The 23,589-nt window shown below is 49.0% G+C and overlaps 1 protein-coding gene across 8 annotated transcripts in view; it reads left to right on the top strand.

Annotated features, from left to right (window-relative positions):
- The window catches only part of LOC146810867 (RUN and FYVE domain-containing protein 1-like), a 516,661-nt gene that overhangs the window by 319,617 nt on the left and 173,455 nt on the right, over positions 1 to 23,589 (top strand). For all 8 annotated transcript variants that reach the window (XM_085617892.1, XM_085617897.1, XM_085617895.1 and 5 more), the window contains one exon: positions 11,782 to 11,879. In XM_085617892.1, coding sequence (XP_085474018.1) covers positions 11,782 to 11,879 — 98 coding nt within the window. The remainder of the gene's footprint in view (positions 1 to 11,781; positions 11,880 to 23,589) is intronic.

The raw sequence follows: 23,589 nt of genomic DNA, 5'->3' as shown, positions 1-23,589 counted from the left end.
CACTGTCTGAGACGTATAACATCGTAACTGACAAATAGGAATCGGTAGAGAAGGTGCGCCCCATTTCACCGTCATACAGAGAGGGTTATGATCTTATAATATTTGGGTGGTAGTGAATGTAGATCACTGTGTTATGGAGGGATGTAGAACAAACAAAACTGTCCATTTCGGAATGTAATTTGTGGACCAGGGAGTAAAACCAAAACTCCCTGTGTGTTGGATATCTAAGATCCCACTTGTCATCTAGGGCCCAGTGAGTCAACCACTGCCAGAGCATGTCTGCATTAAGAGATACTGGAGATTGCAGTAGGGGAGGTGTTTAGGTGAATGTCCAGGACTGAGTCGAAGTCCCCACCAATGACCCATAGGGCGGTCTGCCAGCCTACAATTAAGGTTCTTAGTCGAGTCCAAAAGGTCCATTGTTCGGGGTAGGGAGCATGCACAACACCTATGTACCATGGGTAGCCACGGAGGGAACCATGATGGAATAGAGTGTCTGTCCAGGTTGATATGTACCATGGCCAGCCTGAAAGGGGTTCCCACTCTAATCCATATTACAACTCCTCTAGTGTAGCCAGGGAAGCCTCTGACCTGGCCCCACCATCTAGCCTGCAGTTGGGACACTTCCCCGGTGGTCGAGTGAGTTTCTTGTAACAGAGCAATGTGCGTATGCTAACAGAGCAGTGCTGCGTGTACCCTATAATGTTTTTCCGGAGAGTTCATCTCCTGACGTTCCATATAATTAGGTTATGTGAGTCCGCGAATTGGAAAAGTAGAGGAGCTGTGGTCAGTGTTAGGACCAAACCAGTGTAGTGGAGAGGGAAACTATGTGTACTGGATATAGCTGGGAGCGCCCGAGAGGGTGTACTTCGCTACAGTTGCTCAGACAGAAACAAAAGACTAATGGGATGCCAAAGGTAGTCCCTGGACAGAGCAAAGAATAACTGTCCAAACACAAAACTGTAACTTAACACAAACATGATGATGACAACAAGGCAAAGAAAAGGGGAATGTAGGAAAAAACTAGACAATAACCATTTCCCAGACTTTATGGTCCAGACTTTAGGGTGTTGTAGCGATTGCAGCATGGGATGTCCAATCCCTCCAGTGGTGCAGAACGAGAAAAGGTGGCTAGTAGGCCCACCTATGTAATGGGGACCAAAGTATGGCGATTCTACGGATTCACTGACATGCCCCCCCCCCCAGGCTGGGTAGGGGCCACAAATACCAACATATCTGAAGGCAAAAGGTGTCATAGGGTAGTCGCATAACCTGTCATGTAGGTTGGTCTTAGTTAACAAGAGTTTGTCTCAATCAGCAATAGACTGCACAGTGAATAATGGCAATAAAGGAGTATCGGAGCCAAGTTCCTTTGATGAGGGATCCTCTCCTGAGATAGTTGCCTCCAATGAAAGTAAATGTGGCGATGCTGAAAGTTTCTGCAGGGAGGCTGTCGTTGCGACTGCAGTGTGCTGCTCCCGCTCACTCTGTAAAAATGTTGGAGTGCCACACCATGATCTGTGGCCATGTAGTATCTGGACCATAGTTATTTGATCCACTTTGGGAGCATTTGGGGAGGGAGATCGGGGGCGACTAGGCGCTTGTTTATCAAAAGCCACCACCCAGTCTCATTCTGCCTCCGGCTGTGTGAAAAAATAGGTATGCTGGCCATCAGAGATGCGTAATTTGGCAGAAAACATTAATGCGCATTTAAGGCCCAGTTCTTGTAGTTTCTTCTTCACCTGCGTAAATGATACCCTTTGACGCTGAACCCTAAGTGTATGATCTGGAAAGAACATATGTTTGTGTTACCAAGATAGACCATACCCTTCTCATTGACAGCCATAAGGATTGCATCTTGGTCACAATAATTCAATCGTCTCGCAACAATAGGTCGGGCGGGCACCAGGACTGGAGGGTGCCAAGTCGGAACCCTATGTGCATGCTCCAGCACAAAATGCAGGGAAAGCACAACCTCTTTTTTAATCTAGTGTTCAAGAAAGGCAGCTGTGTCGCTCCTCTCCGCCCCCCTTGGCATGCCTACATTCCACACAATAGTTCGTTGGTAGCTGACCTCCGCATCATCCAGTTTGCTCTCCGCAATGGGTATCCATTCTATAATCGACTGTGTTTGTTCCACTGTATGTTGGGTGGAGGGTCCAAATCAGCTCTAGCTTGAGTATTCACATGTATTCTGTTTGAAAGTTTTTGATGGTTTTCTCTGAGGATCGCCATAGCGTTAGTGAGAGTTGAATTTGGTCTCAAAGGCCTCTCTAGAGTCAGCAATGGCCGCCAGTATTTTGTCCAACCTATCAGCGGGAGAAGCCCCCACAGGGCATGGGTTGTCTCCACAAGGGAATCCTAAGTAGCCATCATGATTGCTCTTCGCTGTGAACCAAGGGACAAGAAGGAGCGAAATACCCAAGGTTGGGGGTCTGGTGGCTGTGTTCTCTGTCGATTATGCTTCTACCCAATGCAAATTTTGAGAAGTAGGTGCTGAGGAGTATCTCGGTTAGGCAGGAGACTCAATGGGTACTCACGTAGTCCAGGGTTCAAGGACCCGCCTCACCCATATTAATCCTGAGCACATATGAGTGGGGCAAAAGCAGTCCCAACCGTAATTGCAGTGTGGAGCCTGCTGTCTCCCAACCTGGACCCCCCTGTTCGGCTACAGCATAGGGCCCCATCAGCCAGCATCATCCATGTCATCCAGGGCGTTGGCGATATCTCCAGCTACTAGGCAGTCAAGCCGTCCTGCCCAAACTAAGCGCCCTTTGAGGACTCCGTTCTCACCTGCAGGAAAGGGGCTCCCGGTCTCTTCAGTCCCAAAACAGGTCTAAAGTTGCCGGCCGGGCCACTGAGCCACAACTCCAGGGCCTCGCCAGCCTCCGCTCTGCCTAGCTATTGACCAATGTGCAGAGCCTCATCCTCAGAGGGCCCAGCCTGATCCTAGGTGGACTGCTGCAGATTGTGCCTCAACAAAATGCGCTCCCTGGTTGCCGTAGTAGATGATAGTGGATGATGTGAAGCCCCTGCACAGCAAGGATTTAAGCGGATGGTGGTCGGGGTCGAGGAGCCTCCCTAACTCACGTCCGCTATGTTCGGTGGTCAGGCCACGCCCCTAACTTTCCAATCGTTTTTCCAGAACCTCAAATGATTGTGTAAATAGTTTTACACACTCTGGATGGAAAAAATCTCTCCAATATTACATTAAAAGTACCAAAACTTAGAAAGACTAAGACTTTGTATCTTTTGGTAAGTCACACTTAGGCTTTCCTTGCTGCAGGTGTCTGTGTTTCTAGAAGTCCTCTTTGAGTCAGTGGAAGGCCAGCTACAGCTGGACTAATGATCTCCATACACAGCAGGTCCACTGGTATCCTTTGGTGAAGACTGGTGTTCCTCTTTGGCAGCCAATCTGTGCTGAGACGACACTTCTGAGTCGATGAGACTTCGGGGCAACGTTTGGCCATCGAGGATCGGTCTTTTGAGGCGCACAGCGGCAGTCAGCTGCGATTCGCAGACTTGCCAGAATGAGCTTCTTCATCTTTGATGGATCTGGTGCTGGTCTCAGAAGGTCAGCCAACTGACCCTTGAAGTCACTTCTTTAGTCTTGGGCTTGGTAGACACTTTTGCATGAGCCAGAAGCCCCAGGCACAGTCCTCTCTTTGCTAGCCCAAGGTACAGCAGGTGTAGTCCAGCAGTCCTTCTTTGATCCTTTCTTCAGTTCCAGTGTGATCTGAGGTTCAGGGTGCCATATTTATACCCAGAAAGTGCCCTGGGGGGAAGATGCAGTCACTAGCAGACAGGCTACCAGGACCTCTTCTGTCCTGTGACAATTTTCGGCTATGTATGGCATCTAGCAATCCTAGAGTGCACTATTCTGTACACTCCCAAGATGTCTGAACTCTTCCTTGGATGCTAGGAGCTTGTTAGCAGTTTGAGCACTGGTCTCCTGTTTGTTTCCACTGCCAGCCTGTCTACCTGAACAAAGGCACAACCCCTCAGGAGTGTGATCGCCATTTGCTCACCAACAGCGGCTTTACCTTTGAAATTTGCCTTTTGGGACAACACCCTTAGTGGCTTCCTGCAAGGGGGAGGTAACATCTCTTCCTGTTGCATGCTTCTATTGCTTCTGAGCTTGGAAAAAGCTAGCACAACTCCCCAGGAGGGCAGAAGCCTGTCTGGTGGCCAGCAGGTGTGCAAGGCCACTGGGCAACAGAGTGCAACTTTCTAAAAGATGCCTTTCCTTAATAGTGACATTAAATTTGACTTGGGTATCAAGTAGGGTTTAATGTCACGATTAATTTGATACCTTGAAGTACCATTTTAGTAGTCCCATTCAATAGTTTGCTGGGCTGAGTGGTCAGCTGGTAACTCGTTCTAACATTTCTACCCCAAAAACAGCAATTTGAAGTGTTGCTGTTAGGACATATGAATGTGTCCTTGTGTAACGTAAAGCGCTCTGATACCTTTGTGTCAAGTTTGCGTGTTATAAAACTGTGGGAAAAATATATATATATATATATATATTAAAAGCATATGTCCTCCCTAATATTATAAAGCTGCCTCACTCATGGCTCTATCGGCATTTCTTAGGGGAGACTTGCGTATATTGTTAAGGGAGGTGGCGGGTTTACCAGTGGTTTAAATGGCAAAGTTGAACAAGCAGTTCAAAACTGCTCTTCCAGGCTGCAGGAGCAGGATAGGAGCCATTTTGTACTTTGTTCCACACAGGGTATCACAACCAGTGCTGCAGCCCTGCGGGTGGGACACTGGCTTACATGCCCTGGGTACCCTTGGTTCCATATACTGGGGATTTATAAGTAAGTCAGCTTATGCTAATTGAGGGGTAGCTAGTATCACATACATTTTGTAAGGGGTTAAACCACAGACACAGGTCTGATTAGCAGGCCTCAGTGCACTCGAAGTTGAAAAACTAATAGCATCAGTCCAAACTTTGGGGGTGATCATGCAAAAAGAGGCATTTCCGTACATAGTATGTATGCACTGTCCTGTTTCGCATCACCACACCTACTTAGTCACCCATATGGGTAAGACACAATTTAAGGTATAGTCCACGTCCTGGTGCATTTTAGATTTCAGAAGAGAGATCACAAGTCACTTGGAAACTACTTGCAAACTGAAACCTTTATTTGATAAATATTGATAACTGTGCTTTCAAGAAAAAGTGCAGTGGAAGTGTTTCCTAATCTGGCCCTTGACAGATTAGATAAAAGGGTATACCTCTATTTATTACAGACCATCTGCTTTTAAATCAAAACTTTGGAGTGCCAACAGACCCTACCCGAAGCTTGAATTGCCTAAATAGCAATGACTGCTAAGCAGAAAAATAGCATTATATATTCTCTGTTGTCAGTTGTAATGGTCTCTACGTCTAGACAATAAAAGCAAGCACCTACAAGGTCAATAGATCTGGTTGTTTTTATATGTGAAAGATGCATCTTCATAGATTTACTAGTTTGTGTCTGGTAGTGTATGTAGGTGAGCAGATGAATGCTAGAGTTAGTCAGCTGTTGGAATAATAGATTGATTTGATGGGTGCAAGAAAGATAGTGAGTGGTTGACTGGATGGGAGGATGATGGATAGATGCATGGCAAGGCAAATACATGGGTAGATGGCTGCATCAATCAATCAATCAATCAATCAAAGCATTTATATAGCGCACTACTCACCCAGAGGGTCTCAAGGCGCTAGGGGAGGGGGGTCCGCTACTGCTCGAACAGCCTGGTCTTGAGTTGCTTCCTGAAGGCGAGGTGGTCCTGGGTCAGGCGGAGGTGGGTCGGGAGGGAGTTCCACGTCCTGGCGGCGAGGAAGGAGAAGGACCGTCCCCCTGTGGTGGCTCTTCGGATGCGGGGGACGGTGGCGAGGGCGTGGCCGGTCAATCGAAGCTGGCGTTTGAGAGCGTAGAAGTTGAGGCGGCTGTTGAGGTATCCTGGGCCTTGGTTGTGTAGGGCTTTGTGTGCGTGGGTGAGGAGACGGAAGGTGATTCTCTTGGTGACCGGGAGCCAGTGCAGGTCTCTCAGGTGTCCGGAGATGTGGCTGCGACGGGGGATGTCCAGGATGAGTCGTGCTGAGGCGTTCTGGATCCGCTGAAGTCTTTTTTGGAGTTTGGCGGTGGTTCCGGCGTAGAGGGAGTTGCCGTAGTCCAGACGGCTGGTGACGAGGGCCTGGGTGACCGTCTTCCTGGTCTCGGTGGGGATCCACCGGAAGATCTTTCGTAGCATGCGCAGGATGTTGAAGCACGACGAGGAGACGGCGTTGACTTGTCTGGTCATGGAGAGGGTGGAGTCCAGGATGAAGCCCAGGTTGCGTGCATGGTCTGTTGGTTTGGGTGCGCTGCCTAGGGTGGGGGGCCACCAGGAGTCGTCCCAGGCGGAGGGTGAGGATCCCAGGATGAGGACTTCCGTCTTGTCCGAGTTCAGTTTCAGGCGGCTGTTCTTCATCCATTCGGCTACCTCTTTCATCCCTTCGTGGAGGTTGGCTCTGGCGGTGGCGGGGTCGTTGGTGAGGGAGAGAATCAGCTGGGTGTCGTCGGCGTAGGAGATGATGTTTAGGTTGTGCTGGCGTGCGATGTCTGCGAGGGGGCTCATGTACACGTTGAAGAGGGTTGGACTGAGCGAGGAGCCTTGAGGAACGCCGCAGATGACTTCGGTGGCTTCAGATCTGAACGGGGGGAGGCGGACTCTGTGTCCTTCCGGCGAGGAAGGAGATGATCCACTCCAGTGCCTTCTCCTGGATTCCGACGTTGCTGAGTCGCTGCACTAGTGTACGGTGGCAGACAGTGTCGAAGGCCGCGAAGAGGTCTAGGAGGATGAGGGCCGCTGTTTCTCCGTTGTCAAGCAGAGCTCGGATGTCATCGGTGGCTGCGATCAGGGCGGTCTCGGTGCTGTGGTTGGGCCCGGAAGCCAGACTGCGAGAGGTCGAGGGATCCGTTAGTCTCGAGGAAGGCGGCCAGCTGCTTGTTGACGGTCTTCTCGATGACTTTTGCAGGAAACGGGAGCAGCGAGATGGGGCGGTAGTTCTTGAGGTCGGTGGGGTCGGCTGATGGCTTCTTTAGTAGAGCGCTGAGTTCGGCGTGCTTCCAGCTCTCCCCGGGAAGGTATCGGTGTCGAAGGAGGTGTTGATGATGTCCCGCAGGTGGGGTGCGATGACAGAGTCGGCCTTGTTGAAGACGTGGTGAGGGCAGGGGTCGGTAGGAGATCCGGAGTGGATGGAGTTCATCGTGCGGATGGTGTCTTCGGTGCTGATCGGGGTCCAGGCGCGGAGGGTGGTGGTGGGGGGCGGTGGTTCGGTCGTGGCGTGCGTCGGTTGAGTGCTGAAGCTGTTGTGTATGTCCGCGATCTTGTTGTGGAAGTAGGAGGCGAGGGAGTTGCAGAGGTCTTGTGAAGGGGTGATGTCGTTGTTACCGGCGTTGGGGTTGGAGAGCTCTTTGACGATGTTGAAGAGTTCCTTGCTGTTGTGTGCGTTGTTGTCCAGTCGTTCCTTGAATGCGGTTTTCTTGGTGGCGTGGATGAGTTGGTGGTGTTTTCAGGTGGCGAGCTTGAGGGCAGTCATGTTGTCCGGTGTTGGGTCTCTGCGCCAGGTTCTCTCGAGGGCTCGGCAGTTCTTCTTGGAGCTCTTGAGTTCGTCGGTGAACCATGGGGCTTTCTTGCTACCGGGTCTGCTAGTCGGGGTCTTCAGAGGGGCGAGGTCGTCTGCGCAGTCGCTGATCCACTTCGTGAGGTTGGTGGCCGCTTGGCTGGGGTTCGTTGCGCTGGTGGGTGGGTTCTTGCTCAGGGCGGTCGCGAGCTGGTCGGCTGTGATCTTGTTCCAGCTTCTGCGTGCAACCTGTTGCTGGTGGTGGTGGATCGTGGTCCTTCTGAAGCTGAAGTGGACGCAGCTGTGGTCCGTCCAGTGGAGTCCGGTGGCGTGGCTGAAGGCGATGTCCTTGCTGGATGAGAAGACGGGGTCGAGTGTGTGTCCGGCATAGTGGGTGGGGGTAGTGACCAGCTGCTTGAGTCCAAGGTTGGCGAGGTTGTCCAGCAGGGTGGTGGTGTTGCGGTCGTTGTTGTTCTCCAGGTGGAAGTTGAGGTCCCCGAGGAGGATGTAGTCAGCGGAGGGGAGGGCGTGCGGGCTGATGAAGTCGGCGATGTCTTCGCTGAATTGTGTGCGTGGTCCCGGGGGTCTGTAGATGAGGGTGCCTCTGAGGGTGGTCTTGGGGTTGATGTGGACCTGGAAGTGCAGGTGCTCGGCGGGTGCGAGGGTGTCGTCGGTGTTGGTCGTGATGCGGATGGTGTTCCTGTGGATGATGGCGATGCCTCCTCCGGTGTGGTTGATGCGGTCCCTTCGGATGATCTTGTAGCCGTCTGGGATGGCGATGGCAATGTCTGGCGTTGAGGAGGCGTTCATCCAGGTTTCCGTGAGTAAGGCGACGTCTGGGGCTGTGGTGTCGAGCAGGTTCCAGAGCTCGACGGCGTGTCTGTGGACGGAGCGGGTGTTGAGCAGGATGCATTTCAGGTGGCTGCTGCTGTTGCTCGTCTTGGTCTTGGTTGGTGCTGGAGTAGGGCAGGTCCGGATGCAGGTGAACTTGCAGGAGTTGCAGCAGAAGGGTCCGTGGGTGCGTCTCGGGGTGGCTCGGTACCATCCTGGGCTTCGGCCGGCATTGAGTGCGTTGAGGGTGGTGGCGGCGTCGTACGTCCGGCGGGTGGGCTGGGGTCTGCGGGGGCCAGGGGTCCTGGCGCTGGGCGCGGTCCAGGCGCGGACGGGCGTAGACGGGCTTACCTTTGGCGCACCTTCGGCGCTCAATCGGTGCTCCCGCTGCGCGCGTCCGCTGCGCGGTCGCTCTGGGGACGTCATAAGAAGGGAGCCGGTCGGGAGGGTCTGCGGGGAGGCGGGAGCGCGAGCCAATCGGCTGGCGGGGGGGCGGGGCCACGGGCTGGGGCGGCGGGAAAGCTGGAGCGGGCTTGGTGGCCCTCGGGTGGCTGGGGCTGCGGGAGGCTGGTGTGGGCTCGGCGGCCCTCGGGTGGCTGGGGCTGCGGGAGCAGGCACAGGCACAGGAGCGTGGGGGTGACCAGGCCGGAAGGCGCAGTGGTCACTCCCTGGTTCTGGTCCGGCTCCCCTTAAGAAGGGAGCCGGTCGGGAGGGTCTGCGGGGAGGCGGGAGCGCGAGCCAATCGGCTGGCAGGGGGGCGGGGCCACGGGCTGGGGCGGCGGGAAAGCTGGAGCGGGCTTGGCGGCCCTCGGGTGGCTGGGGCTGCAGGAGGCTGGTGTGGGCTCGGCGGCCCTCGGGTGGCTGTGGCTGCGGGAGCAGGCACAGGAGCGTGGGGGTGACCAGGCCGGAAGGCGCAGTGGTCACTAGCAATGAGTGAATGATGAATGGGTGAGAGTGCACAGATCATCAAATGAGTGACAGCATAGATAAATGTATAGGTACGTTGATGTTCCGGATGGATGGGTGTTAGCATAGGCTAGGGATGTGGCTTGCTATTAACAGAGTAAGGAGCCTTCACCCCCTAAATATGTGTAAAACCTGCCATACATACCCTAACTTGCATGTAACTGTTAGTGCTTGCAAATGGACGCCTATAGTATGCCAATAATAACCATCATGATGCTGGAGCCAGCATTATAATTCCAAATCGAACATTATGCCAGAAGTGCATGCCATTTTGCCCAGGGTATCCACTCTTAGCTTATATTGCTACCATTATGTCAGAGCCAACAGTGTGCTAGAAGTGGCTAACAACATGCCCAAGTTATGTAATTAACTGCCAACTTTCTAGCAATAATTATGAGTATAATTAAGGGGTCAGCAGGTGCCATCAAACCATTGGTGTCTGCAATATGTAATGAACTAGCACTAATATGCCAGGGGTTGGCACCATCATGGATACAATATGTGAGATGGAGGGGTCACCATATGCCACAAGTTGCTGGGATGCTACTCTCACACTCTCCATCTCTTTGTCTCTCCCTCTTTCTCTCCCCCTCTTTCTCCCTATCTTCCCCTCTCTCTCTCTGTCTCTCTCTCTCTCTTAATTACTCAGGAATAGCATTTCTTCCATCACTTGATCTTGCATAATTGTACATGGTTGACATATTTCCAGTCATAAGACTGGGCGCCCTTAGTAATCAATGTTAACATAGCAGTTCACACATTAAAACAGCGTATTCACCTAATTTTGTGATCTGAGTCTTGGCCAGTGATGCGGCTCAGTGGTCAAACTCCCCACAGAGGCTCCAGTTGTCAGATTTTCTTCTGAGTATTAAGCTGACAATAAGGAATTCTCTGAGCTCTGGGTCTGGTATTCAGATAGCTCTTAGTTCTGCATTTGTCTAATCAACCCTTTCCCTGCATCCTTTATCAACTACAGCTTGTAGAAGCTAAGCAGATTTCTGCCCATTTTCTACCTGTATTTGTAAGCTCTAGGAGCATCATCATCATCATCCTCATCATGAAGAGTGAGGCACCTTTCCAACTGAAGACTCTCTTCAGGCCTTGTGCCTCATACAGTGAAAGGATAACCTATACAGAAGGCACCCACACAAAGCACATTTGGGTCCAGATGTACGACTGGGGCATTTAGCGACTCGCAAATTGTGTTCAATTGAGACTCGCAAATTGTGAGTCGCTAAATGCCGTATGCAACAGTGTCAGAGACACTGTTTGCGATTCTCAATGGGGTCGCAAATTGCATGCCTCATCAATATTCATGAGGCACTCTCAATTTGTGACCCCATTAGGAATGGCTGGCCCACCCAGGTATGTTGGCCTGCTGGGCTCAGCAGACCTCCATGTCTGGAACTGCTTTTCAATAAAGCAGTGATTTTTGTTTTTTAATGCAGCCCGTTTTCCTGCCACTAAAAAGATTTTCCCCTGCATTTGCAAAGAGGAAGGGGTCCCCTGGGGACCCCTACCCATTTGTGAGTGCATTACCACCCTCTTGAAGAGGGCGGTTAATTGAGAGTGTTTTTCAACCGCAATTGCAGTTGCAAAACATTCTTACGTAGGGTAGCGAGTCGCAATTAGGAAGGGACGCCCTTGGAACGCCCCTTCCTAATTGTGAGTCGCAAATCCCATTTAGTGAGTCGCAATTAAATTATGACTCGCTAAATAGGGTTTGTACATGGCCCTATTAGTTTTTGCACGCGCAAATGGGCTGTTAAGCCGTTTGCGCTTGCAAAAATGGGTGGTACATCTGGCCCTTGATGCCTCCTCAAGCCCTAACACATTTCAAAAGATTTGTGATACCCTTGGTGACCATCACTCTCATTAATGGCATATACCCCACTCCTCTCATGTTGCACCATTCTTCTAGAAATTATGTTATCCTCTGTATGGCAAAAGGAGTAATGTCCATCAGTCTTTGAAGACAACTTACCAGCATCACATGACCCACTATATTACATCCACCCAGCAGACTTTAGAGTGTCAAAGTCATGGAGTTTTCTTTCCTGATCCTTCATCACCAGGGACTGTATAACTTTTCAAGTTTCTTTACCTGATTCCTTGACATGCTTTCCTCAAGCAAATTTGGATGCATTTCCCTGGTAGATCATTCAGCTGGCAGTACAGGCAGCTGACTTCTGATAAGGGATGTTTGATGCTTGGTGAGTGTTTAAGGAATTGTTTGAAATCGTCAAAGTAAAGTTTTATTTAGCATATTTTTTAAAGAGAAAAGTTTACAAGTCTCAGTGTGGTTTTGTTTCACGTACCTTCCTTGATCATATGCCATAGTATTAAATATTTAACATCGGGTTTCCCCAAAAATCTTTCAACAGAATGCTGAAACTGCATTACATCAAAAAAGTGAAATTATAGCTTCCTTGGAAGCCAAAGCAAATCAGAATGGATCTGCATCAAAACAGCTAGAAGAAACGTAAGTTTTAATGAGCAACCAATATGTAAATAAGAATTTATTTATTTGACTTAAGGATTTCAAGAAATGTCTTTAACTATGTGATTGTGTGTCTGTTGTATAACGTAAAAGCGAGTTTCACTTTTGCCAGCCTAGCGTTGATCTGTGGAGTGCTTTATTTCCATTATCGTAGGACTAAGTGTCATATTCTTTTTATATTTCAGTTTAAGACATTGGTTGTATCAGCATATTCTCCACCATTAGATGTTAAATAGATTCACAAGTTTGAATCACTCTCCGTTGTCAGATTAGGAATCTGTTGTAATTTTAAACAGCAATAAACTGTCTTAAAATAGCCATATGACCAAATAACAGTGTTTATTTAGTAGCACATGCACCTCATTTGAAATGTGCCCAACATCAACCAGCGAGGTAAATATGCTCTGCGTCATACACCTCCTAGATGCCAAAATAAGTCTGATTTCTACAGCATATTGTGTGTGGGACTCCCCACGCAAAGATCTTCTCTGCCTGGACACATTTCTTACATTTGACTGGATTGCTACTGTTTCTTAAACTCCTTGGATGTCCGCCAGCCCTTGCTTCAGCTATGCTGTACAGTGAATTGTTTTGGAGGCTATTCGACTTATTGGTTGGACCAGGGTAAAAGTACAACTTTCACCATGACAGACATGAAGAAGAGAGTTCTCTTCAAAAAGTGTTGAACTTGCAGAAAGGTGACTTGCCCTGTTTCTTCAGGAGAGAAAAAGGGATTATGCCCCAATGAGGACACTGCCCCTCCAAAAGGGCAGATTCCTCCTTGTTAGGTGATGTTTCCATGTGCAGTGCTCTTCCAAGCACTTCCACGTGACGGAGGCAGAAAAAAAAACATTTAGAGCTTGCTGATTTGGAATGCTCTAATGAAGTGCCTAGTCGTGCCTCTAGAATGGGAAAAGTTCCTGTCAGTGAAGCGTATGACCTTCATTACATGTGAAAGATTCAAGAAGTCTATATGAACTATGTGCCTTAGGATGTGCTTACACGTTCACATAGTCATCCCATGGGCTCACAGAGGGATTATAATTTCCACTACAGTTACAGAGATGGATACCAAAACCCACCAAGGATGCAGTTGCCTCTGAATTTTCTCAACACTTCACAACAGATGAGGGAAACTTCTAAAAAAAAACAAAAAAACTGGTCCCTCAACCCCAGCCACCTCAAGTGCAGCTGCTACCAACACAATTTATACAACCCATGCAGCCACCCCCACCTCCACACTCTGGATTGAAGAAGATCAGCATCATCATGAAGACGATAGCTGGATAAACTGAGTCTCCTCCCAAGAGTTAGCCCAAACACAGCCCTAGTCTCTTCCAAACAACATTTTACACATCCATGCCCTTCTGGATAACGCAACCAAGAGATTTGTCCTACCCATGGCATATCAAGGGGCAACAATGGTTCCTTTACAAAAGCAACCTAAGAAATAAGTGAAGTCTATTACAATTTTAGACTAGATATAGAAAGAGAGGTTGAATCTCATGAAGACACTGTCTGCAAGTCAAGCAGCCAGTTATACATTGCTTGGAGAAGAAATATAGAGTGCTAGCAGGGCAGAAACATGCCTCATGGGTCACCAAAACAAACCAGACTCTTTCATTGCTGCTGCAGCCTAGAGACTATCCAACAAACCCGGTCACCCGTATCTCTACCCCTCCAGATAAGCATGGTAGACCTGATTCCAATAGACCGGAGCAGTCAGGCAAGGTTGATAGTCTAAGAAAGAGCAAATGCATTGGCAGCGATTATCAACACCGCTAGGGGTGCAGGCCAGGATTTTGAAATACCCTTTGATGGTAACATCTTATTCGGAAATGCACATCAACTAAGTCTTACAGAACATCAAACAGACAGTGACACTATCTGCTTCCTGGGAGCCTTGCAGTTCAGGCATTCTTTGGGGTATCCCTTTTGAGGCACCAGGAAATCACAGTAGTAAATGAGTGCCTCCTCTCAGTATGGCAGTCTGAGCCGACATAACCACCCTTATTGACATTACAGTTACAATCAGGGATATTTCTCAAGCAGAGGTCAACAGTGAAAGCCTTGCCAAAGATCCCCAGGTAAAAAGAGGAGCCTCTCCGTTATCTTCACAAGACGACTCCAAGGCCATGTGATTCACTACTCCTGTCCACACCATTAAGCTTCTTTCGAGCCAAGGCAATATTCTCATGTTTTGCCTCTGAATAGGTTGACATCCCATCCAACCGTTGGGTACTTCAGATGGTGGATCAAGACATGCCATTCAAAGGTCATCATATGCACCTTCAAGAACTACAAGAGGAGATCCAACAGCTTCTTCTCATGTGAGCCATACAACTGGACCTCAAGCACAGAGAAACTTATTTTTAATCTCAATTCTTCTTAATAAAGAAGAAAATGGATGGTTGGAAACAAAACATTTTGAGCCTTCGCAAACCTGCTCTGGTGACTAGGCTTGATGGGCAATGTGTGAACATCTCTGCCTATGCCTTTCCACTGTTTCACACTTATCCTCACATAATTGAGGAAGACTTAATTGTGAAAGTATCAGCATGGCCTCACCAGGGCTGGCACATCAAATTGCTCAAACTGTTAGACAGTCTCTGTTAGTTCTGAAGGTGCATCATACCACAATCTCAAATCACTTAGCCTCGCAACCTGCTTCCTGACCATCTACCAACAAGATATATAAAGAGGAAGGGGTTTTGCATATGGTGCAGTGGTAAAAGAATGAATGTCGCACAGAGTTGGAAATCAGAGCATAGACACCTGCACCAGCCTTAACATCCCTGAGAGTAATATCAAATAGGAACAAGGTGCTAAGGGATTGAGACACAATCCCCTAGGTCCCAAAATAGAGAAACAAGGAAAGCCTTCCTAGTCACTCTAGTACAATATAGCAAACACACAGCCCTGCACTCTTTCATATATTAAATACATGTAAACATCATTGTTGATCCATATACATAGTCAAATCAGTTTCCAATAAGCAGTTGTTTTCCCATGAAAGAATCAAACAGGTCTTGCGTTGTTTCGAGTTCATTCTTTATTCATTTTCTTTAAAATCTGAAACTGCCAATGCGTTTCGTCCTCTCGCGGACTGCTTCAGGGCTTAAGAATGTAAAAAATCTCTTCATTCATGTAGTTGTTGCCTGTATATCATGTAAATTAATGTGAAATCTATGTATATTCCCATACACAGGTAGTATCAATTCAAAAAGGTTAGTTAATAAAATGTATCTCTTGTAAACTGTGTATGTCCAAACATATGGGTCGTGTCAGTTCAAAGGCTCAAGAAAGTATATCGGTGAATGTTACACCAGTCTCCATGCGGTCATCTGGTTCAGCAAAGAATCTCTTGCACATGCAGCCTGTATAACTTTCTGTTATAATAAAGCCAAATGCACTCTAGAGGATAAAGTGACTTTGTCACTCCACAAAAAGCATGTCCGTGTCAGCAACACTCTACATGCAGGAGTCTCTCTCCTGGACATCTGTCACACAGCAACATGAAATAACATGTACATGTTTTTGAAACACTACTGCCTGCATTTGAATACAGCAGCAGACTCTTCAGCTGAGCATTCAGTCCTTTGGAAATTGTTTCATTAAAAGATGAGCAAGCTTACCACTTAATACAAGATTTTTTTGACTGCTCGATATTCTGAATGTCTCTTGTGAATCTATAAAAGATCTGATTTCTTACCTTTAACTCCAGGTCTTCAGCTTTGGTATCTTTCATATATTCACATGTGACCCACTCTCCTCCCAAGCTCACTTCCTGTATGTTTATGTTATTCACATGTGTTATGAAATCTGAGTTATGGCAGCATCAAAGGGGACTAAAATGCACAGCATATTAAACTCACTGGCTGAAGTTCAGGGGATTTCAATAGAGGTGAATAGTCTACCAAAAAAACAAAGTTGTTAGGGACTAAGACTATTTCATCGCTGTTTATCACCATTTAAAATTACCGGAAATTCCCAGACTGACAAAGGGGAATAATTTGAGCACACAAATCTATGAAAGATACCAACTCTGGAAAACTGGGGTTACAAGTAATCAACTAATTTCTGGAAACTGAATGCAGCACTGACATGAACACATTGATGCAAGGCTTATTGTATTTAAAGTGCATAATAAATGAATGGACTCATAATGGTATCTAATTGTTAGGGATATCAACATATTACATGGTTCTGCAGCTTTCACTTGTCGTGCATGCTAATTATACATGTTAGTTCTTTGGAAGCCAGTGGTAAAAGGTAAGGTATCACATGGTCCCCTGCCATCATCAGTAGTCTGGACATAGCAGTTACTAGTTCCTTAGTGGTGTTACACCTATCCTACAACACAAGTGCACCTTTAATGATTAACCCAGCTCAAGACTAATATTCTCAGTGAACTCTTTAAAGAGACTTTCAAATGCATGCTTCAGCCATTTACTCACATGTTCTCTTGAGATTGACAAATTACCTACCACATCTCCTTTTTAAATCTGATAGAATCTTAAGGAGGATTTGGTTTAACCCATTTGAACTCTTCTACTCCTAACATAGGAGACTCCCTCTACTCCGTACTGGTGGATAGGAGGGGAAATGTAAGAATAAGAAGTATGGATTAGCAATGGGAGTCAGTAGGGACTACATGATGTATAAGGCTGGACCTTCACAAGGGACAAAAGATTCATATTAGGAGTCCGTTTATACTGATAATGTCTGTAACTCACTCAGTGGTTGCAGGCGCTGCATAGGGTGTATAACATTGCCTCTATCACACCATGGGCCAACTTAAAATATCTGGTAATAATTACAGTATTTACTACCTTCACATATTGTAACAGGGTGTAAAAAGTTTGGTGAGCTAGCTAGCAAGCCCAATCAAGTGAGCCTAAGAGTTTAGCATTTCCATCTCTCCCTCAAATTAGCTCCCATTAGTCCCATTGGTATACGAGGGGTCATTGGTAAATGTGGGGTTAACACGTGCTGGGGGGGCTTGGCCACAGGAGCAATGGAGTAGGACAGGTGTCTGGTCTGCTCCGTCTCCCCGGGGCCCACTGTGCTGCATTAACGCACATCGGAGCAATTGCGGCCATCTGAGGCGCTGGTCCCTGCCTCCGGAGACTGCGGGGGCTTACCAGTTCTTCGGCTGTGCTCCGGGCGAATGGATCCACGGCAGAGGGCATCGGCAGTTCTCTGGCGACCGGGGGAGTGATCGCCGGTCGCCATCTTGAAGGCTGCGGCTCAGAGCCCGCGGGTGGGCTCGAGAGTCCTTCAGCTGCCCTTGTGGGCCCCTGAAATCCTTCTGCAGCCTGCCTAGGTGTCGGCGACACCCCGCCTGCGCGGATAGACAACGCCCTGCATTTCCAGGCCTAGTAACGCGGCGGAGGGGATCGGCGGCCGCCATCTTCAAACGTTATATAAAAGGAAACAACAGTTCCTGTGGACTCATAAAAAATTAGTCAAGCAATATAATTTGCACAATCGCAATAAAAAGAGGGTAGAATAATGTCATAGGGCAAGGAACCACCACCACATTTGTACAATTATGACTTGTTTTATAAACACAACAGACTTATTATATACATTGTTTAAATTTACAATAGAACTGATATTTGTGCACTGTGTCCCAAAGTGAAAAATGGAACCTAATTGTAAGTGACAGGGTGTATGTTTATATACAAGGTTTCCATAAATCTTAAAAGGCGACCATTCTTGTATAGTTTCTTTGTAAACAGCAACTGTATATAATAATACACGCTGGGCAATGGTTCGCTCTTTCAGCTTGTCGACGGCGTTTCGACCCTCTATCAGTATGGGGTCTCCTCAGGACTAGTGATGCAGGGACATCTATAATGAAATAATAAGAGCATAAGGCCCATGTACCGGCACAAATGCGAGAAATAAAAAAGGGGGGACATGGAGTGTGAATTACCTGGATTGCTTAATGCGCAGCCTTGTGAACTAATGATGTACCACAAGTGAAAAGTGAAAGGGTATTATTCACAAGAGGACCCGTCCGGGTACTGCCGGGGGGAAATGGGAGAGAATGAGAGTATGGTTAAGGGAAAGCGGTGAGACAGGGCAGGATATGTGATGCACTTTGATTCAAAAGCTGCTCTTACCTCAGTGTGAGGAAAGGGTGGCAGTCAGGGGTACGGTTTGGCCGACCAGCTCTTTACATCAACTCGCTATAGCCATAGCGGTATGGTTAATCCCAAGACATTATCGACCACCTGCGCACGCTTAGCAGGGGCCCCTACCGTACCCATTCGTTGACTGAATCTAACCGAGGGTGGCGCACTCTGACAGGAGCCCTGCTCGAAGCGCACAATCCTGGTCCCGGCCAGACAGCGGGCACACACCAGCACAGATGGCGGCAGTGGGGCCTCCTCCCAGGAACTATAGAGACGGCCGGGGGGCCCCGGTACTCGCGGTGTCTGCCTTGACTGTGCTCCGTCACCTTAGTCATATCCCCGATGGCCTGCCTCCCCGGACTTCCTCTCATAGAGGGTGACTCCTCCAGTGGGATCAGAGCGCCTCGATGCCGGTCTCTGCGGTTCGCGAAGTCCTTGTTGGGCCCAGTTGGCCCTTTGTTTGTTTTTCTGTTACCTTGGTTGTCTCCACAGGTCGTTCAGGACATGGCATATCGAAATGATGGTAGGGTACTCGTGGCAGCGGACGCGGGGGGAGGGCGCGGGCTGGCTGACGTTTACTCACATGTGGGCTGCGACTCCTCGTCAATGGCAGTCTGGATGGCTGGGGGCGGATAGGTCTGGCTAAGACGGGAGGGTACACACAAGATACGGGTATGGTGACTCTGGTCTGCGACAAGATATTTTAGCTTCTTAATGCCCTCTACATACAGGCCAGGGATGCCCCCCTTCACCTCTCACATCCCATGGGGGTCACTAAATTACTCAGCTTAATTGTTCGGGCCTAAATTCTCCAAATAACAGAAAACAATATGGCGTTACATACATCCTGCAGCATGACCCAGATGTCATAATCTTACAGGAGACCCACTTAATGAAGGCAGATATGCACCGCATGACACACCCGAAGTACCCACACTGCCCCCTCTAAAACCCTGGGGGTGGGTGTGTTGTGTAAGGACAACTTCTATACCTCCGTTGTTTAGGTGACTCGGGATGGGGAGGGCCGATACCTGCAACTACAACTGCTTTGTGGGAAGCGGCAGCTGACGCTACTCAATGTCTATGTCCCAAACATCGCCCAGGATGCATACCTCAGGCGCGTGCTCAGCGACCAGCTTCAGGGGGTGAGCGGGACATAGTTGTATGTGGAGTCTTCAACCTAGTTTGGGACCCTTCCCTAGATAGAAGCTCGGCAACCTTCCAAAACACTGGGGCTATGTCGGCGCTCCTTAAGAAGGACATTGAGGGCTGGGGTTTGGTTGATGCATGGTGATACAAACACTCAGATGTGAGGGATTATTCTCACTGTTCACATGCACACACTTCCTACTCGCGTATCAATTGTGCCTTCGTCACGCCATCTCTCCTTACATGCCTGCGTTCAGCGGAACTCTTGGATATATGCATCTCTGACCATGCCCATCTCGGACCCATATGGCATGACTGGGCCTCCCGTCTGGTCTGTCCACTTCGATAGCATATAGCCCCACACCTGCTGCGGGACCCGGTGGATGTGGAGGAGATACGGAAGAGTATCACGGAGTAGTTTCGTCTAAACGCCTCCCCCGAGATCTCTCTGCACACACTTTGGGATGGGTTCAAACCCACGATAAGGGGCGTGATAACGTCTCTTGCCATTGCCAGAAGGAGGGAAGCGAAATTAGTGGAATCTAAACTCACGGCTGAGATCAAGTTGCTAGAGCGCTCCAACGAAAAAACCCCAACCTAACGCATCAAAAGGCAGTTAGCCCTGCTGCGCGGTCATCTGCGGGCCCACCGCATGGGAAAGGCATAGCGCGCGCTAATGATCCTCAGGCAGAAATGCTATGAGGGAGGGGAAAAGGTAGGCCGGCTCTTAGCTGGCAAACTGCGACAGCGCCAGGCAAAAGCACACATCGCCAAAATCCAGACAGGCACCAACACATGGGTGACAGCGGAAATCGATAAATCTGAGGCGTTTCGGTATTACTACCAGCGCCTCTACTCTCGGGAGGACCCCTCTTCCATGCAACTTCACTCTTATCTCCCCGACTGTGAATGGGGCCAATGTCCACACACCACGCAACTCTTCTTGATAGCCATATTACAGCTGAGGAATTATGTGCAGCCGTCAAGATCCTCCCCCTCGGTAAAGCCCCAGGGCCTGATGGACTCCCGGTCCGCTTCTAACGTGCCTTTCTCCCTCAGATCCAGGAACACCTCCTGCGAACTGCTTAATTCCTTTACAGAAAGCACAGGCCTCACCCCCACCACAGCAATGGGCAAGGTCTCCCTTATCCCCAAGGCGGGCAAGGATCTGGCGCATTGCTCTTCTTACCGCCCAATATCACTCCTCAACACGGATGCCTAGCCTTTTACTAAACTATTAGCCGCACGTCTTGACCCCTATCTCCCTGGCCTCATTGGTCCCGATCAGGTGGGGTTTATCCGCAACCGACAGGGCGTGGATACCAGCCGACGTATCGCCCACCTTGTCGAAAAAGTGCAACATCTAAAAATCCCCACCTGCCTTCTCTCGCTTGATGTGGAGAAGACATTTGACAGGGTTGATTGGATCTACCTCCGCACGGTGTTAGGTAAAATAGGACTTGTTCGAGACTTTATCTCAAACTGTGGCGTCCTATGTGGCCCAACAGCCTGTATTTGTGTAAATGGGTGGACCACGAGGCCGATATCACTCCATAGGGGCACAAGGCAGGGGTGCCCACTCTCGCCCCTGCTCTTCGCGCTAGCGGTGGAGCCCCTGGCCATAAGGGTAAGGGAGATGGAGGGGAATAAGGGTGTGACCTTTGGAGGCCAAATCCACAAAATTAATCTGTATGAGGACGATCTCTTGCTCACACTGATCCAACCGAAACTCTAGCTCCCATGCGTGGTCAAAAATCTGCAGACCTTTGAAGCTATCTCCGGCTTTAAAATCAATCTCTCTAAATCATTTGTCCTAAACATTAACATCCCGGCCCCCGAGGCTAAAACCCTGCAGGACTTGACCCCCTTCCAATGGACGACAGACTCCATTAAGTATTTGGGGCTCTATATCACCCCCACACTTGCCTCCTGGTCCCACACTAACTGGGTAACTCTCCGTCGCTCAGTATTAGCTGACCTATAGAGATTGAAGCCCCTCCACATTTCTTGGCTGGGACGCATCAACATTGTTAAAATGAATATCCTGCTGCGGGTTTTGTATTTGTTTCAAACTCTCCCAACCCCGATCCCGCAAGCGGACATCCAGCGTCTTCAGAGAGACCTATGTGCTTTTGTGTGGAATGGGAAGCGGCCACAGGTAGCGCACTCATTACTGATGCGTCCACCGGATAGAGGAGGCCTTGCTTGCCCAAACCTATTGGAATACTATTGGGCAGCCCACCTGAGATATATCTCTGAATGGGTCGTGCGTGAGAGCGAGAAGCATTGGTTCCACATGGACCGTGCTGTATCGTGCCGGCCATTGTGGGACCTTGCCTGGATACCTAAACGTGCATACGCTGCGACTCCGACCAAAACAGTCCTTGATATCTGGGATAGAATAGCGGTCAAAAAGGGGCTGACCACATTTCCATCCCCAGATGCCCCTATCGCGCGCAATTCGGACTTCCACTCAGGCCTACCAAAGAAGGCATTCGGGAGATGGAGTGACGGAGAATGCCAGACGATACGCAACTTATTTGCAGGAGATGACATTAAGTCATTTGATACCTGTAGATCCGAGTTTACGTTACCTCCCACAGCGAGGCTTCAATATATGCAGCTGAGACACTGGCTCGCCACCCCCGAACTCCATGCAACTGCGGGTCGACCCTTCACCCTCTTCGAGAAGTTGGTGCGGGCCTTTACGGGCACAAAGCGTCTGATCTCTGCAACATACTAGGTATTGCAGCACTCTGCTCCGATCCGTACTCACAAATACCAGGCTGCTTGGCATGACACAACCCCGGGGGGGACTCACTCCCAAACAGTGGGAGAAGCTGTGGCAAGACATACCCAAGACCTATTGTAACCTAGCTTCCTGTGAAACCGCATACAAGTTAATGGTCCAATTGTACTATGCGACCTCTTACCTAGCTGCTATGAACCGCTCGTTGTCCAGTCTCTGCTGGTGCTGTGGGAGGCACCCTATACCACATCTGGTGTTCATGTCGGGTGATGGCCACCTTTTGGAAGGAGGTCCTGGAACATATCAAAGGCTTTGTGGGGTTCCTGCTTCCACATCTGCAGCATGTGGCAATTCTAGGGATACGTCCTTCTACCCTAGTGGCAATGACCGGGGCGGATGGGCCCTTATCAGCCATTTACTCCTAGCGGCGCGACAGCTCATTGCATGTACGTGGAAACGAACTTCACCCCCTCCGTGGCGCAGTGGTTCGTCAAAGTGTGGCACATTATGGCAATGGAAAGACTGTCCCATAACTTAGCAGACACTTAAAAGAAATTCCAGCGTGTATGGCAACCATTGATATCTTATTTAATGCGCATTGAGTTCAAAGCTAAGGGCCTGCCAGCTCTTCCCAAGCAATTGAGGGGCACGCTAGCCCATCTTAAATGGGCGGTCCCGGACTATGCGGAGGCTATGCCCCCTACCCCCCTCAAACGCGCTACAGCATGAACGCGCTAGCCATCCCACACCACGTATCACACTATGCCCTGTACAGTTTCAGTTTCATTAATCGTCACCAGTTCTTTTCCTTTTTTTCTTCTTTAAACCTACCCTAGCCATATGAACCCGCACTCAGCAAGCCGAGGGGTATTTGGGACATAGCGGGCCACAATTACAGCATGGATCACACAGGAGCAGACGCCCCTGCTGGGGCGCAGTTAGGCCTTCCAATCCCACACAACTGGGTTTCTTCACCTGGGGACTCCTAAATGTTGAGCCTTAAAGCTGCTGGGCATGGTATTTAACCCTAAGCTTCACAGGGTCAAGAAGGCTCTTATACAGCTTGTCTAGTTTGTATGCAGTGATCACTTTAAGCTGCCTGTCCGAAGTGATTGTAGGCGACTTGATGCGTATCCTCCTGCTAGCCATCTTGATCTCATTGTCATACTTTACGCTGCCTGCCTGGCCAGGGTTGTAGGCATTTTGCTGTGTTTTGCACTAACTGCCTTCAATTTTTTTGTCAAACGTTTTTTAATTGATTGTTTTAACATGTTCGATACACTTAAACATCGGCAATGGCTTTAATATTGAGATACATACTTAGGCATACAAAGGGATTATAGGCTAGTCCGATGTACATTTATAGCTGCAGCCTCACGCAGTTGTGTTAACGAGTCAATGTAGTTCCTACATAGTGCATGGGTGATGATGTGAGGCTGGGGTATGCTGGGATTTCCTAGCCTGCTGAGACAAAGTGACGGGGCTTAGTCTATTCTCTATCACCATGAGTATTATGAACTTACTGTGCTAGTGTGTGGGCGTGTTCTCAGTCCCTCTCTGGTGGTGGTTAGGTACCGGAGTTGTATCCAAAACTAAACATCTGGGTGCTAAACTGAGGTATTAATGTGGGATCAGTAGGGAAGGATGATGG

Source organism: Triturus cristatus, chromosome 7, assembly GCF_964204655.1.
Source record: "Triturus cristatus chromosome 7, aTriCri1.1, whole genome shotgun sequence".
Taxonomy (NCBI): Eukaryota; Metazoa; Chordata; class Amphibia; order Caudata; family Salamandridae; genus Triturus; species Triturus cristatus.
The sequence above is the reverse complement of the archived record's forward strand: the minus strand, read 5'-3'. Positions and strand labels throughout refer to the sequence as shown.